Genomic DNA, 13,807 nt, shown 5'->3' with positions numbered 1-13,807 from the left:
TTTGGCACATTTTGCATGTGTAGGATAGGTACAACGATACACCGTGCCCCAGTGCTGAGTCGAGAAAATTTCCAGCTCGAAAAGATCCTCGACTCGATCGGGAATCGAACCCGATATCGAAAACGTGTGGGAGAGCTAGCCGACCGACATCGCTAACCACAGAACCACGGGGACCACAATGTCAACTGCCTGGGGCCTATTACGGCAGGTAAACTTTCTTTTCTGCAACAGGCAATGTTATGAACGCCATGTTGCAGGCAAAATCCATGTTTGAAGCAATTTAAATTGGAACAAATTTTACATTTAAAATTGTTTCTAGCTTAAAATTTAACAATGATTGTAAATAAATCAATCAAAATTTTGAATTAGAATGTTCGCTAACTGAAAGTCAATGAGAATTAGCTTTTAAATTTTTTAACAGTACATAACAGTTATCAAACTGAACTTGGAATTTTATTTATTGCCGCAGCATATTTACCATTCCAATACACACGCGAGCACAAAATTTATTTTAAATGTGATTTACAAATTTTAACAGAAATCGTTCAAAATCTTTTCTAATCGGCGATTTCAACGCTAAACATCGATTATTGAAAAATTTTCAAAATAATTCTAATGGCAAAATTTTATTCAACGATTGTTCCTCAGGATACTATTCTGTTTTGTCTCCGAATAGTCCTACATGTTTTTCTTCTGTAAGGAATCCATCAAAAATTGTAAGGAATCCATCAACAATTAACAGATCAAAGTCATGTATGTTGTGAATTGATCACACATGCTGACTTTGATTCTGACCATCTTCCAATTACTTTTTCTTTATCACACGAATCAGTTTTAAGCCCTATGAGCTCTGTTTTTAATTATAACAAGGCTAATTGGGAAAAATACAAAACTCATATTGAGAGAAATTTCAAGAATGAGCTTGATTTGCAAAGCAAAGTGAATATTGATTCCGCTTTGGAAGCATTAAAATGTGCAATTGTTGATGCCAGGAATTATTCTGTTCCAAAGGCTCAAGTGAAATTTGATACACCAATAATTAACGAAAATCTTCAACTTCTAATTCGTTTGAAAAATATCCGCGGACATTTTTTCAACGTTCTCGTGACCCTATTTTCAAAACTATTTAAAAAGATTTACAAAAAGAGATTAGACATAGCTTTACTCTTCTGAGAAATCAAAATTTTGAGATTAAAGTTGAAAAATTGAAACCATATTCAAAACCCCTTTCGGAAGCTGTCGAAGATACTTAAAAACCTTTAAAGCCAGTTTTAAAAGATGGTGAACGTTTTCTTGTATCCAATGAACAAAAGACTCAAAGACTTGCTCAGCAGTTTGAGTGTGTTCATATTTCAAATTTGAATTTTGTGAGTCCAATTGAAATAAAGGCACACGTCAATTTGATTTAATTTCTTCCCAGAATTTCTTTCCTGCAGAAATAATTGAAACTAACTTGAAAGAAATTAAATCAATAATAAAAAAATTGAAAAATATGAAAGCACCTGGTGACGATAGAATCTTTAACATATTAATCAAACATCTTCCTGAGAGCATAATGAAATTTTCAGTAAAAATTTTCAATTGCTGTTTCAAAATTGCATATTTTCCTAAATTATGGAAAAATGCAAAAATTACTCCAATTTTAAAACCGGTGAGAATCCAGCTGAAGTTTCAAGTTTGGATTTCGCCATGGGCATTCCACTACTCATCAATTGCTCAGAGTTACTAATATTATACGAGCTAACAGATTTGGAGGTTATTTCACTGGAGCTGCTCTTCTAGACATAGAAAGAGCATTCGACAGTGTTTGGCATAAAGGTTTGATTGCGAAATTGCAAACATTTTATTTTCCAATTTTCCTGATCAAAATTTTAAAAAATTATCTTACTGATCAAACTCTGCAGGTTATCTATCAGAATTCAAAATCTGATAGATTTCCTGTCAGAGCAGGTGTGCCTCAAGGTTCAGTCTTGGGTCCAGTCTTGGGTCCAGTCTTGTACAATATATTTTCTTCAGATCTTCATGATTTACCTCCAGGATGCACAAAGTCATTATTCTGCGATTACACAAGCATTTCCGTAAAAGGCAAAAGTCTTCGTGTCATATGCAGTCGATCGCAGAAAAGTTTAGATATTTTTTCTTCCTACTTGCAAAAGTGAAAAATCTCTTCCAATGCTTCTAAAACCTAAATGATAATTTTTCCCCATAAGACTAGGGCTTCTTTCGTCAAGTCAAACAATAATCACGTTGTCAAGATGAATGGGGTTATTTTAAGTTGGTCTGACAAGATTAAGTACTTGGGACTAATTTACGATAAAAAACTTATTTTTAAAGAGCACATTGAGAGTATACAAGCAAAGGGCATCAAATATACGAGATGTTTATATCCTCTCATTAACAGGAATTCTTAACTTTGTTTAAAGAATAAACTTTTGATTTACAAACAAACTTTTAGACCGGCAATGCTTTATGCTGTACCAATCTGGTCAAGTTGTTGTTTAACAAGGAAGAAAACGCTTCAAAGGATTCAAAATAAAATTCTGAAAATGATTTTGAAGCGTCCTCATTGGTTTAAATAAAGTTATTAACAATTTTCGACAAAAATCGTTGCGATCCTCAATTTATAGCTAGGGTTTGCAATATTCCCGGGAATCGATTTCCCGGGAAACGGGAATGAAAAATCGCATTTCCCGGGAATTCCCGGGAACTGACAAATTCTTTAGTAAAATGATATTTTAAATGAAGTTCATCAGTAAGAGGTAACAAAAAATTGTTTAAAATTCCTTTCTCAATCCGCATGAAAAACAAAAAAAAAAAACAAATAAAATACAAAACATTTTCAAGTTAACATAGAAAATTCGTGATCAATTTTTGTAGCATATATTTGCAGAAGAGGAGAATTAAGGGTATTCATGTCGTCAAACAATCGCTTCAGATCCGCTGACAATTTTCCGTTAAGCTCAAAAATTCTATTTCCTTCTGCAAAACTTTGCTCAAGTCTGCTGAATCCTCGCTAATGTTTGAATTCTAGGATACTTTTGCTTTTTGATTACAGCTTTTACTATACTTAATTGAAACTGGTGTCCAATTCTTACAGTTTGTTGAAGAGAAAACTGAGTGTTGAGGCCTAAATACAGTGGATACGTTGCGGCTGCGTTTGCGGCAATTTGACAGTTAGCCCATACCTTTTCTGTCAAATTAACGTCAACGCAACGCAAACGTATCCATTGTGCTGGGGCCTTTGAGCGGTAGCAAACCTATTCGCTTTATATTCATTTAAATATATTTGCTATGCCATTGTGATTTATTTAAAATAAACTACGTCTCAAATCTAGTTCTCATTGACAGAACAACATTTTAAACCCTTCTGAAGTTTATATCATTATTGATTAGAACGTAAGATCCCAAGGAAGATTTTTGTTTAATTAACTACGTTATTTCGTTATTTCGCAGTTCGGTGGTTTTCTGCGACCGAGACAAACCGGAAGGAAACGATAGAATACTAAATAATCAGTTCAATACGACTCAAAATAAGTCAGTCTTAGAGCATTTGAAGGCTTACTAATTAACATGCAAAGATGATTTTTACGTTGAAATACTATACTGACTTTGAGTTTTATTAAATGATTTATTCCAGGACGCACCAGTTTGATGTATTTAATTTTTATTGCATAAGAAACTATAGTGAATCATACAAAATTTTTCGCAGAACTCGGGAATCCCGGGATCCCGGGAATCAATATTTCTGTTCCCGGGATCCGGGAATCCCGGGAAAATCTATTTCCCGGGAAATAATTCCCGGGATTGCAAACCCTATTTATAGCCAATAAGTTAGCAATTAAGTTAGTTGTAAGTTTACTTTCCTTTTTTGACAAGTAGGATTAAATCTCTGCGAATGACAAGTCCTAATTGCGAAAGCAAACAAATCCTAATAATTAAAATTACAATTTTTCTAACAGTGTTGAGAAGTCACCATTTGTGATTGGACACACATACTTATTATTCACTAATATTTATCATAAATACTTAAGCTACTAACAACCCCCTTTTATAAGAAAAGTGAATTGCATTTCGTAAGCCAAAATGAATAGATTTGATCATGTTATCATTGTACATCTCGGATTATAGCAGGTTTTTAATATATTGTGTGTTACCCCGATTTATCTCATAGAACCTTAGAAAAAATTCAGATTTATTTCAAGATGTATACAATAGTTTACTTCTTGTCAATACTTTACCTACCCTGGGCTATCTTGCCAAAATTAGGAGGATCTGTTGATGCGACGTCCCAGTGGAAATTTTACTACTACTTGATGAAAATAATTAACATTTCGGTACACTAAATTACATATGAGCAGAATCATCTCAAATAACCTGGAAGTACGCAAAAATTTAATTGACCATTTTTGATTTGAATGAAACTTTGCACACGCATTTGGCTGAGCAAGTTGAGCATTTTTCACAGATGGAGAGATTTTTAGGACCCATTATTTATTCTCTAGAATGGGCCTATTCGTTTTAGCAAAGGTTTTATTCAAAACATTGGTGCTCAAAAACCTTTGATTGTATAGAAAAACTGTCTGAAAATGAGTTATAGAGAATTAATAATGCCTCATAGAAACTATACATCGTGGGAAAAAAAATTTTTTTTTACTAAAAAAATTGAAAATTAAAACTAAATTTTAATTTAAAAAAACTGAGTTGATTCTTTTCAAGAAACTTGAAGTTATTATCCAACTTTTAAAAAAATATCCAAGATCGAGAAATAAAAATCAAATTTTTTGCAGAAGATTAAATTTTTTGAAAAATTTCTAATTTGAACATATTTCCAAATTTTTGTATTCTAATGATTTTAAAAGATTCAGACAGTCATTTAAAATCAAAAAGCTCTTAGTTTTCGAGTTATTTTGAATTTAAGTTCTGAAAATTTAAAATAATAAATAATAAATTTTCAGTTTAAATTTTAAGCTATTATGATTGTGACTTTGCCTTCATGTTGTTGGCAATGCATTGTATTTATTTGGAACAGCAATTGAAATCGTGGTTTGACCAGTGTTATGAAAATGACTGCAAGACAATGACAGCAAATTTTCAACTGATCCGACTCTCATTGTATTGCAAAGCTCTCTCTGCTCCCTACACGTTCGGTAAACAGTCGGACAGCAACTGACGACAGCACACATGCAACTCCATATGGGCTGTTATTTTTCATCTCCTTATGTCTGTTGGTATTTCCACGCTGTCGCAAATGACAGCCTATAATCTTCCGACATCCTTCAACACGAATCCGAGCGGGATGTCAGGTGATTATGATTCACGACAGTAAGGCCGATGAAAGAATGAAAGAGAGATGGTGCGAAGCACGTTTTTTCTTACGTGGGTAACAATTTCAACAATGGAAACGGTTTGCTTTGTATTCAATATGCCACCGGCCTGTGAAAAAGGAGAAACGAAAAAATGCAAGTCCATGACAGCCGCAGCCGATCAGCAGGCTGTCACCAGGAACAGGACATCCTCAAAATGAGCAAACTAGCCTGTCATGTCCGAACGAACAAAATACATGCGCAAGAATGAGCTGTCGTACGCAACACAAGACAGTTTCTTTGCCTTGTGTAAGCTGCAGCTGTATGTGAGCTCTCATGAATAGCTCATGCATGAGGCTGTCAGAGTGAAGAGAGAGAAAAGTCGTCAGTATAGTGTCGCTCTCCAGTCATTTTCCTAAGCTTGGGTTTGACCAAACATGTCGAGAATCGCAGATAATTTGCAATTCTAGTAGAATAGTGGAGTGAGCATGAACATATTTGTTTGCAGATCGCAAAGCTCATTAATGCAAGAATATTGTGAGAGTTATCGGAGGTCCATGGTACATTATACGCCACTGTACTGGCAATCTTGATATCTTGATTTTCTACATTATTATTGAATTCTCATTTTTTTTCAAGTTTTTGAATGTTTTGACATCCACAACTGCACCTGCATCCTTTAGAAAACTTCGAAATAACGCTTAGCATCAAACGCAAAACAAATATATGTTTCAAAATTCATTTTCGATATTTCTTAGTTTTTTTTTATCCTATTGATGTTGTACTAGAGTTGTCTGATCATTTTGACTCCATACTTTCTAACCTACCACCGTCGTCGTAGCAGCAGAATCAGTGCGGCACTCGCACTGTGGCGGCACCCCAACGTTTTAAGCTTGTGTCAATCAGATTTAAAATCTCTGCATGGACGACAGCTTAAAAGCTGTGAGTTGAAAATTACCTGAGCCATATTATATTATTTATGGAAGGGTGGTTTTGCTGCACCCTCGAACACCAGCCTCCCCTTACCGACTGACTCGTGTTGGAAGTAGAATAGAGTCGCTCGGTGGGCGCGCAAAACCGCTCACCTCTTTTAACTGGTGGCACATTACGCTTCAAGTACCCGCCACAGAGCGTACAGCAATTGAGTATACAGTTTCATGCATAGCGGAAGTAAATTTACTCGTTCTTGATGATGCATATGTAGCGAAAAATGTTCACCCTGATGTTAATTACAATTGATTGACACCCAGCCATTAGGCACCTGCCGCGGTGTCCCGTGAAGTGAAAACATAGCGTCGGGACACCCAAGAAAAGGTGACCTATATTTCTGTGCTCATACGTACGTTTACTTTCGACGCTCGTCCGCAATATGGCGGATCATCCCCTTCGCTGTCCACAGTCCGGTGCGGTGTTGACCTAAGTTTATCGCGTTTACTGCATTACCCTTTTGAGCATACACAAATCTCCCGGAATACACCAGGACAGTTTGCCGAAAGTAGCCCAAACGATACAAACCCCCGTACTCATATTGGCTATCGTTCGAAGCAACGCCGTACCAGATTCCATATATCCATTAATTTTTACAATTTTAAAAAGGTCCCCGGTGACCGTTTGATTTGTTTTCCCGCGCTCTTGGTTCATTTATTATATTTTTATTACGACTTGCTCCAGCTCTGGTGAGTTGGCACCATTGCTGCCCGACCGACTGCTGCTGCTGCTGCTACTACACGGACTTTCCATTTTCCGCGTTTGGACAGGAACACAACACATGCACATACTCACACACACTCTCGTGCTGGTGAATAATTTGAGTGCCATCGGTGTCATCCCGGCACTGCCGAGGAGGAGTGTGCCGGACCTTGTTGATTGCAGCATAGCGCCCTGAGACGCGAATTCGGAATGCAGTGAAACAAATAAAATACACATGATATTTACTTAATATCTTGCTCTGGGTTCCATTTGTCGGACTTCATTGAAGGGTTTGCAGTGGTTTGTTGGCGCGTTCGTATTTCCAACCCTTATCACTGGTTTTATTCAACTCGGCTGTGCGGTTCGGTTTTCGTAATTCTGCTGGTGTTTTTTTTTGTTTTGTTTTAGGAAAGAGTTTGCGTCACTGTGCCTATATTACTTCGGAGATTTGAAGTAAAACATGCAATTTTTATTTCATTGTCATTTTAAAAGAACCGCCCATTTTCGAATTTTCTCATGCTATTAGATTTATGTCGTAACGTAATGACATTCCAATCGAAGTGTAATTACAATATTGGGCTTATATGGGTATAGCTTTCAAGCAATTTAATTAGATTAAACACCGAGCCGGAGACAGAGAAATACGGGTTTAAATCTCGTCTGGATGAGATATAGTTTTCCAAATCCATACCACATTTATCAGTTGATTTATTTTTCGCATTTCTAACTACAGACACTGTCTGCTTGGCAAAACTTAAATGTTGATAGTTGAAAAATCGTTATAAAAAAATAGTAAAAGTCGGTTTAATATCCACGTGGTTTGGGAAAAACCTCTAAGCATCCTATCATGCGCTTATGCTGTACATTTCTATATGATAATTAAAATGCCCCTGTCAGCGGGGATCAACTGCAGATACAAATGAGCTCACCGTAAGTCACCTGCGAAGCTAATGTGCTTTTAATTTGCAGACAGGTGCTCGGAAAAATTTTCGCGCCACGAAATAATGGTTGAATCGTTCTCTTCTTCTTTCCAGCTGACGGTGACGAGGACGACGGCGAAGTGGGGGAAAATCCTGAAGCTGGACTATTGCATGTCAGCGATAACAGTGAAAAGGAAAATGTGATGCCAGACAATGGAACCGAAGAGGACGATGACGATGGCGATGGCGATGAGCCGGAAAGTAGAGGTGAGTTGTCAACACTTTTCACGTTGCTGGACGCAAAGGTTTACGGTTATTTTGCGACGAACTTTAAGAAAATCGAAACTTTACTCTCTTGGACCACCGAGCAACGGAATCGAACATCTTATTCGGAACGAAACAGCCAGCATCCAGTTTCTTTTTCCTCTCCGTTGAAGTCTCATTTTAACGTAGTGATGCTCCTGGGCATTCCCGCAGCAATACATTCCCAGCCACCGGAGGATTCAGTTTGTTTTCAGTTGGTTTTATACATTCTGCTGTAGCAAGAACGGAAAAAGTGTAATTCGCGACGCTCTGTGTAGTGTTGTTCGCTCGTTGTTTCGTTTCATTCTTCACTCCTCGACGGAGCATATGGTTCCCCCGGGACCGGAAGGCGAACGATTCCTCGGCAGTGGCGGCGTCTCAGGAGGGATGAACTTTTATATAAAACGAAACAAGTTTCTGCAAATAGGTAGTACTACTACTACTACTACTACTTCTACTACCCACAACTGCAAACCCGGCTTCCGACTTAAATTACTACGATTATATTGTGTGAGTTCCTAAGCTTAACCGTCGTTTGAAACCGAAACCAAGGAGACACGTGATCCTTTGTAGTACCAAGCATCGACATTGTTTCTCCTCCAGCAGTAAGCAGTCAATCATGTATACCTACATGAGAAAAATGAGTGCAACTTTATAATTCAAATGTCAGACATTATTTTCTTCACTTTGAAAGGCAAATAAGCCACGGCCCGCGAACTGCCACCTTTTTGATGGCTCCCGGGGCCAACCTTGAGCAAGCGAATATACATTCCATCAGATGTCTGGCTTGGGGCCTGTAGGGCTGCTAGGAACCAGCTGAGCTGAATATATTTTCCGACACATTCACATGATTTCGTGTGCAAAGGAGGAAGCTGGAGCGAGCGTCGCCGTAAAGTCACACCGACCGAACGCCGCGACGCTACAACGCCGGTTGCGGAGAACAAGTAAAACGACCGATATTGACATATCCCCAAAAGATTGGAGGTGCTGTCGAAAAGCAGGAGATGCCTCGCGGGAGTTGATAACATTGAAGTTTACGCTACGATTCAGATTATATATGATTCGCTCTGCATTGGTGTCTGCTTGCGGCCCTGCTGGAGTGTGACTGTGCTTGTTGATATAATAAACTTTCTGATTATTTGCACTTAGATACCTGTTCCGGGAAAGGTATCCCGATTGTTCAACCCTTGCGGTGCTTATATGTTTATGCACCTTGAAGGTTGCCGTTTTTGCTCATTGAAGTATGCACTGCCAATCTCTCATCAATATGTTAAATCAAAATATGACATTTATTCTGACAAACTATAGTACATTAACATAAACCTCTTTCAATTTCGGACGTGGTTTCCTTTTTTTTAGAATACCACATGAGACAGTTTTGTGACTAGAAGATTGATTACTTAAAGGATTTGGCTGATGATTTTCTATTTTATCCGAGAAAAAAAACTAAGAAAAAATCAAGAAATTACAGTTAAATTTTCTCAGTATCTAATCCAAAGATAACCCTCCCAGCTGGTCTCAAGGTACGATGCTGGCCTAACAAGCCAGTCGTCGTAGGTTCGAGTCTCGATTCGGAAGAGACTGTTAGTGAATAACTTTCTTAGATTGGTCGAATCAACACATTTGCTCACTGTTTATTTGCCTCTGATCATTAGAAAAAAGCTACACTTAGCACTCTTAGCCATGCTATTTTCATGTTCAGCAATATGCGTTTTTTAACAATTGGAAAGAAGGTAAAAGAAAAAAGTTAAATTATACAATTAAATAATTGAATAAGACCTGACATTCCCATTTCTTTTTATTGGCTTAAAACGGTATTGGAATAATTTAATTTCTTGTCCCGTTATTGAATTTTATCTTTTCAACAATCAAACTTTTGCAGAAAGAAAAGATGATCAAAGAAGTATTACTGTATCTGAGGTTTGTTCAATATTTGTAGGAAATAAATTGTCTCTATGCTTCCTCAATCATGTTTATCACGATTTAATTTGGAATTTAGGAGACTTTTCATGAAACATGTACCAACGAGATTTTAGAAGCATATTTTCCAATATTATGTATTTTCAAGAAAGAGATAATGCGTAATCTTGAAGACGATACTGAATATTTTTTCTAAGCGATCAAAATTACTTATGAATGAAATGGCTCATTGCTTAACATTTTTAACAATAATATAATCACAATTGATTAGCAATGCAATGAATTCGAACATACCTTTTAGGCGCTCGGAAGATGTTTAAAATTCAACGACTTAGCAAATCGGAATATATATAGTTTGCTTGTCTTTCAGTCACGCACACGACAAACGAAAGTTACTCAAATGGCCTTTTTTCCAAGCAAACTCTGAACCTGAGGTTCACCAAAGTTTGTTATTTTTTTGTGTGTAGCAACGCAAACACTACTGTCGTAACTACAAGTTACCATTGATTGCGTTTAGTCCTCTACTCACCTCCTTTCGCCTGATGAGGACTCATTGAAGCGTGAGGAAATAAGAGTGAACTGAGTCTTAACTTTTTAGGCACACGTGTTATGACTCGAGCAGGACAAAATATCATTATAATATCACAACCAGATATTGGAAATACACCTCATTGTGATCTTAATATGGTTTACATAGTTGGTAAAATAACAAAAAATAATCCAAGACTATATGAATAACAAAGCTTGATATTACAATAACAAACCAAGAATTTGCATCAAAAATCACGAAAATGACCGATTCAGATATTTTCAACTCATTGAACACTGAATGCATAACTGATACATTATAAATTGATTATATATTCGAACGAACAATTTTCACTTAAAAACTTACTTTTAATCAGATATTTTAAAATCATCTCAAACATCTCATTGAAGGTATAGCGAGATATGATATCAAAATTTTATGATATTTTCATATGCATGTTTGAAACGTGAATATCTTTCGAATGACACGATAATTCCTTATAACTAAATATGTTGTTGATGAGTTATGATTGCGTTATCCTCTTCTGCCAGGGTATTCGCACATGGCTAAATGCTCTGATCCAGTTGCATCAACAAAAACCGCCAAAAATATAATGTTTTGCTGAAGACAGAGAAAGGTGACAAGCGTTTTCATGATATACTAAAAAAAAGTTTGTTCTCACATTTAAGGTTAACAGTTGAGTTTATAATTGTCATGGTTTAAGCTCGATTCCAAACTAGATTTTTTTGAGAAGCTTCATCAGTTTAGAATAAATAGGTAAAAACATTTGTAGTAAGTCCAACAAGCATTTTAAAAGTGGCTAGCCACTACGGGCCAACTAGTGTCTTCATATTTTTCAAGAATCAATAGTGTTATGTTGTTGTCACAGTGTACGTCGATAAACGAACACCCAATTCTTGAGACGTAGAAGCATGACCGGGCAGTCTCCCTGATTTTCTCATTGATTCCTGGAATTCAGCGTCTTTGAAGGTTTTTAGCAGATAGTCGTCAACATCGAAATTACCGTCTTTTAAGCGACCAATCATGCCACCTTGTATCACTTAGAGTAGCATTTCCGTAAACTGTTTTTAACTCTCGATGCGCTTCAGCTGCCGTTTTCTTTAAATGAAATGAGATAAGCGAAACATCCCGCAAATGACAATTATTTGGCACAAAATCAGACATTTTCACACAGCTTTCAACATTTGCATAAAAAATAAAACTTTTTTCAGATAATGATGAAAACAAGTTTTTTAATTTTGATGATTTTCCCATGGAAATCTAAAAATCTATCCCTTGTGATCAGCCTTCCAGCAGTAACCTGGAATATTTTCCATGACGGACGAAGAAATGCGTGCAGCCATGTTTTGAGTTCTTTCTGTGTTGTATTTATCAATTCCTCTACAGTTTTTGCGACAAAATTGTTGGAATAGATCTTACACTTCTGACCAGAAATTCCCGATGGGTCGCAGCTGAGAGACATTGGGCGGGTTGGCAGACTTGGGTACCACATTGATATGCAGCTGCTCCATCTCCTCCAACGATCGCATCGAGTAGTAGGCCGACGCCAGATCCGGCCAGGACAGTCTTCTTCATTATGCTGTTTATGAACGATGCAACTTCCGGCAGACTCTTCGTACTATAAATTTCCCCGATCACTGCCAGTCCGGAGCGAAGGAAGAGCGGCGTTGACATTCACTTATCGCTTATTGTCAGCGATGAAATGAACTTCACCTCGAAGCTCACTTCCTTCATTGGGGAAGAAAATGCGAATTGCCTTGCCAGCTGTTGCCATCCGGGGTGAGCTAGGTCTCGTCTTCCATCACGACTGCCGTCGCGACTTGCCTGGAAAATCAACTTGACCATTTTATTAAGCCGCTGCCGCTGCGTTATTGCCTGCAGCTCCGAGACCAGTGGACGTGACTGTCGCTTTCTGCCATGTATGTTCATGTTCGCCAGGTACTTTTTCACTGGATAGATACGAGGCACCGACCTCCCGGCCAAGCGCACCCAGCGATGTAGCCACTTTTCCCTTGGTGTTTCTCTTCAGCCTCTGGAGCTTCTTGTCGCTCAGAGTGGTCGACCGTCCGGAACCGGGCTTTCTTCCGATACTTTGATTGTTGTTCAATAGTGCCAAGAGCAAATACCGAAATGGGCGAAATGTTTCCGCTATCCTCTAACCGTGATCGACTGAAAGAGCTGTCAATATTTTTCTGCTGACTCATGGGTTGCAATAATTGATGCTGCATGGGTAGTTTCGTCAGTGCGTGTGAAGGTAAATCCATGAAAAATCGGCATTTTTTGTCCATCACTTAAGTGTCAATGCGGTTTGATGTTTCCCATATGTCCCAGCTTAAAATGCTTAGGGAGAGAAAGAGATGAGCGGTGAAAAAAATCTGAATTTGTCAACTTGGTTACATAGGTCAGAGGTGCCTGATCTATTATCAAAGTGCAATGCTGACTAACTTTTTCATTCGACTCGTATAATCAGTGGTGACGATTAAAGTACAGAGGAATGAAGAAGTGCATCACAAAAATCGTGGAGGAGTTGATTTTGATGCCTATATTTAATTTTCTACATTTTCACCATAATTGATCGTTATTTTGTTAACCATAATACCATGCGCGTAGCCAGAATTTCAAATAGGGGGGGGGGGGGGCAAAACCGAAATGGGCGGGTTCTTCAAAATTTTAGAAGTAAAAAAGTGGTATTTCGAAAAACAGAAATAAATACTAGCACTTAGCGATTGTTGCATCAATGCAACCAGTGAAAAGTTGTCCTTGACATCAGTGTGGAAAATTTGATTATTCTTTGTCCGACCTCGAATTGAAATAGATGTTCTCTAGTAAAAACTCTTAAGTTTATTTAAACCTTTGAACATATCATTTTGGCGACGAGGATCTCGAGAATCCACGAACATGGCAGGAGATGAAGTTTATCAGCAACCGCAATTGGGAATTCAAGATATGATTCTCAAGATGGCCCAACTTTTACAGCAATTCGTGGCCCAGCAGCAGGAGCCTCATTATCAAACCCCGGAGCAGATTTTGGTGTTCCACTCATCGAACATCGCCGAGTTTGTCTTCGACGAAGGAAACGGAATAACGTTCGGACCCTGGTTTTACCGCTACCAGGACCTCTT

At 37.7% G+C, this 13,807-nt stretch overlaps 1 protein-coding gene across 1 annotated transcript in view; it reads left to right on the top strand.

Annotated features, from left to right (window-relative positions):
* The window catches only part of LOC129724679 (zinc finger protein 423 homolog), a 202,374-nt gene that overhangs the window by 8,793 nt on the left and 179,774 nt on the right, over positions 1–13,807 (top strand). Inside the window, exon 2 of the mRNA XM_055679763.1 lies at positions 8,027–8,179. Within this exon, the coding sequence (XP_055535738.1) occupies positions 8,027–8,179 (153 nt within the window). The remainder of the gene's footprint in view (positions 1–8,026; positions 8,180–13,807) is intronic.

Source organism: Wyeomyia smithii, chromosome 2 (genome assembly GCF_029784165.1).
Source record: "Wyeomyia smithii strain HCP4-BCI-WySm-NY-G18 chromosome 2, ASM2978416v1, whole genome shotgun sequence".
Classification (NCBI taxonomy): Eukaryota; Metazoa; Arthropoda; class Insecta; order Diptera; family Culicidae; genus Wyeomyia; species Wyeomyia smithii.
Note: the sequence above shows the minus strand (reverse complement) of the source record. Positions and strands in the feature narration are given on the sequence as shown.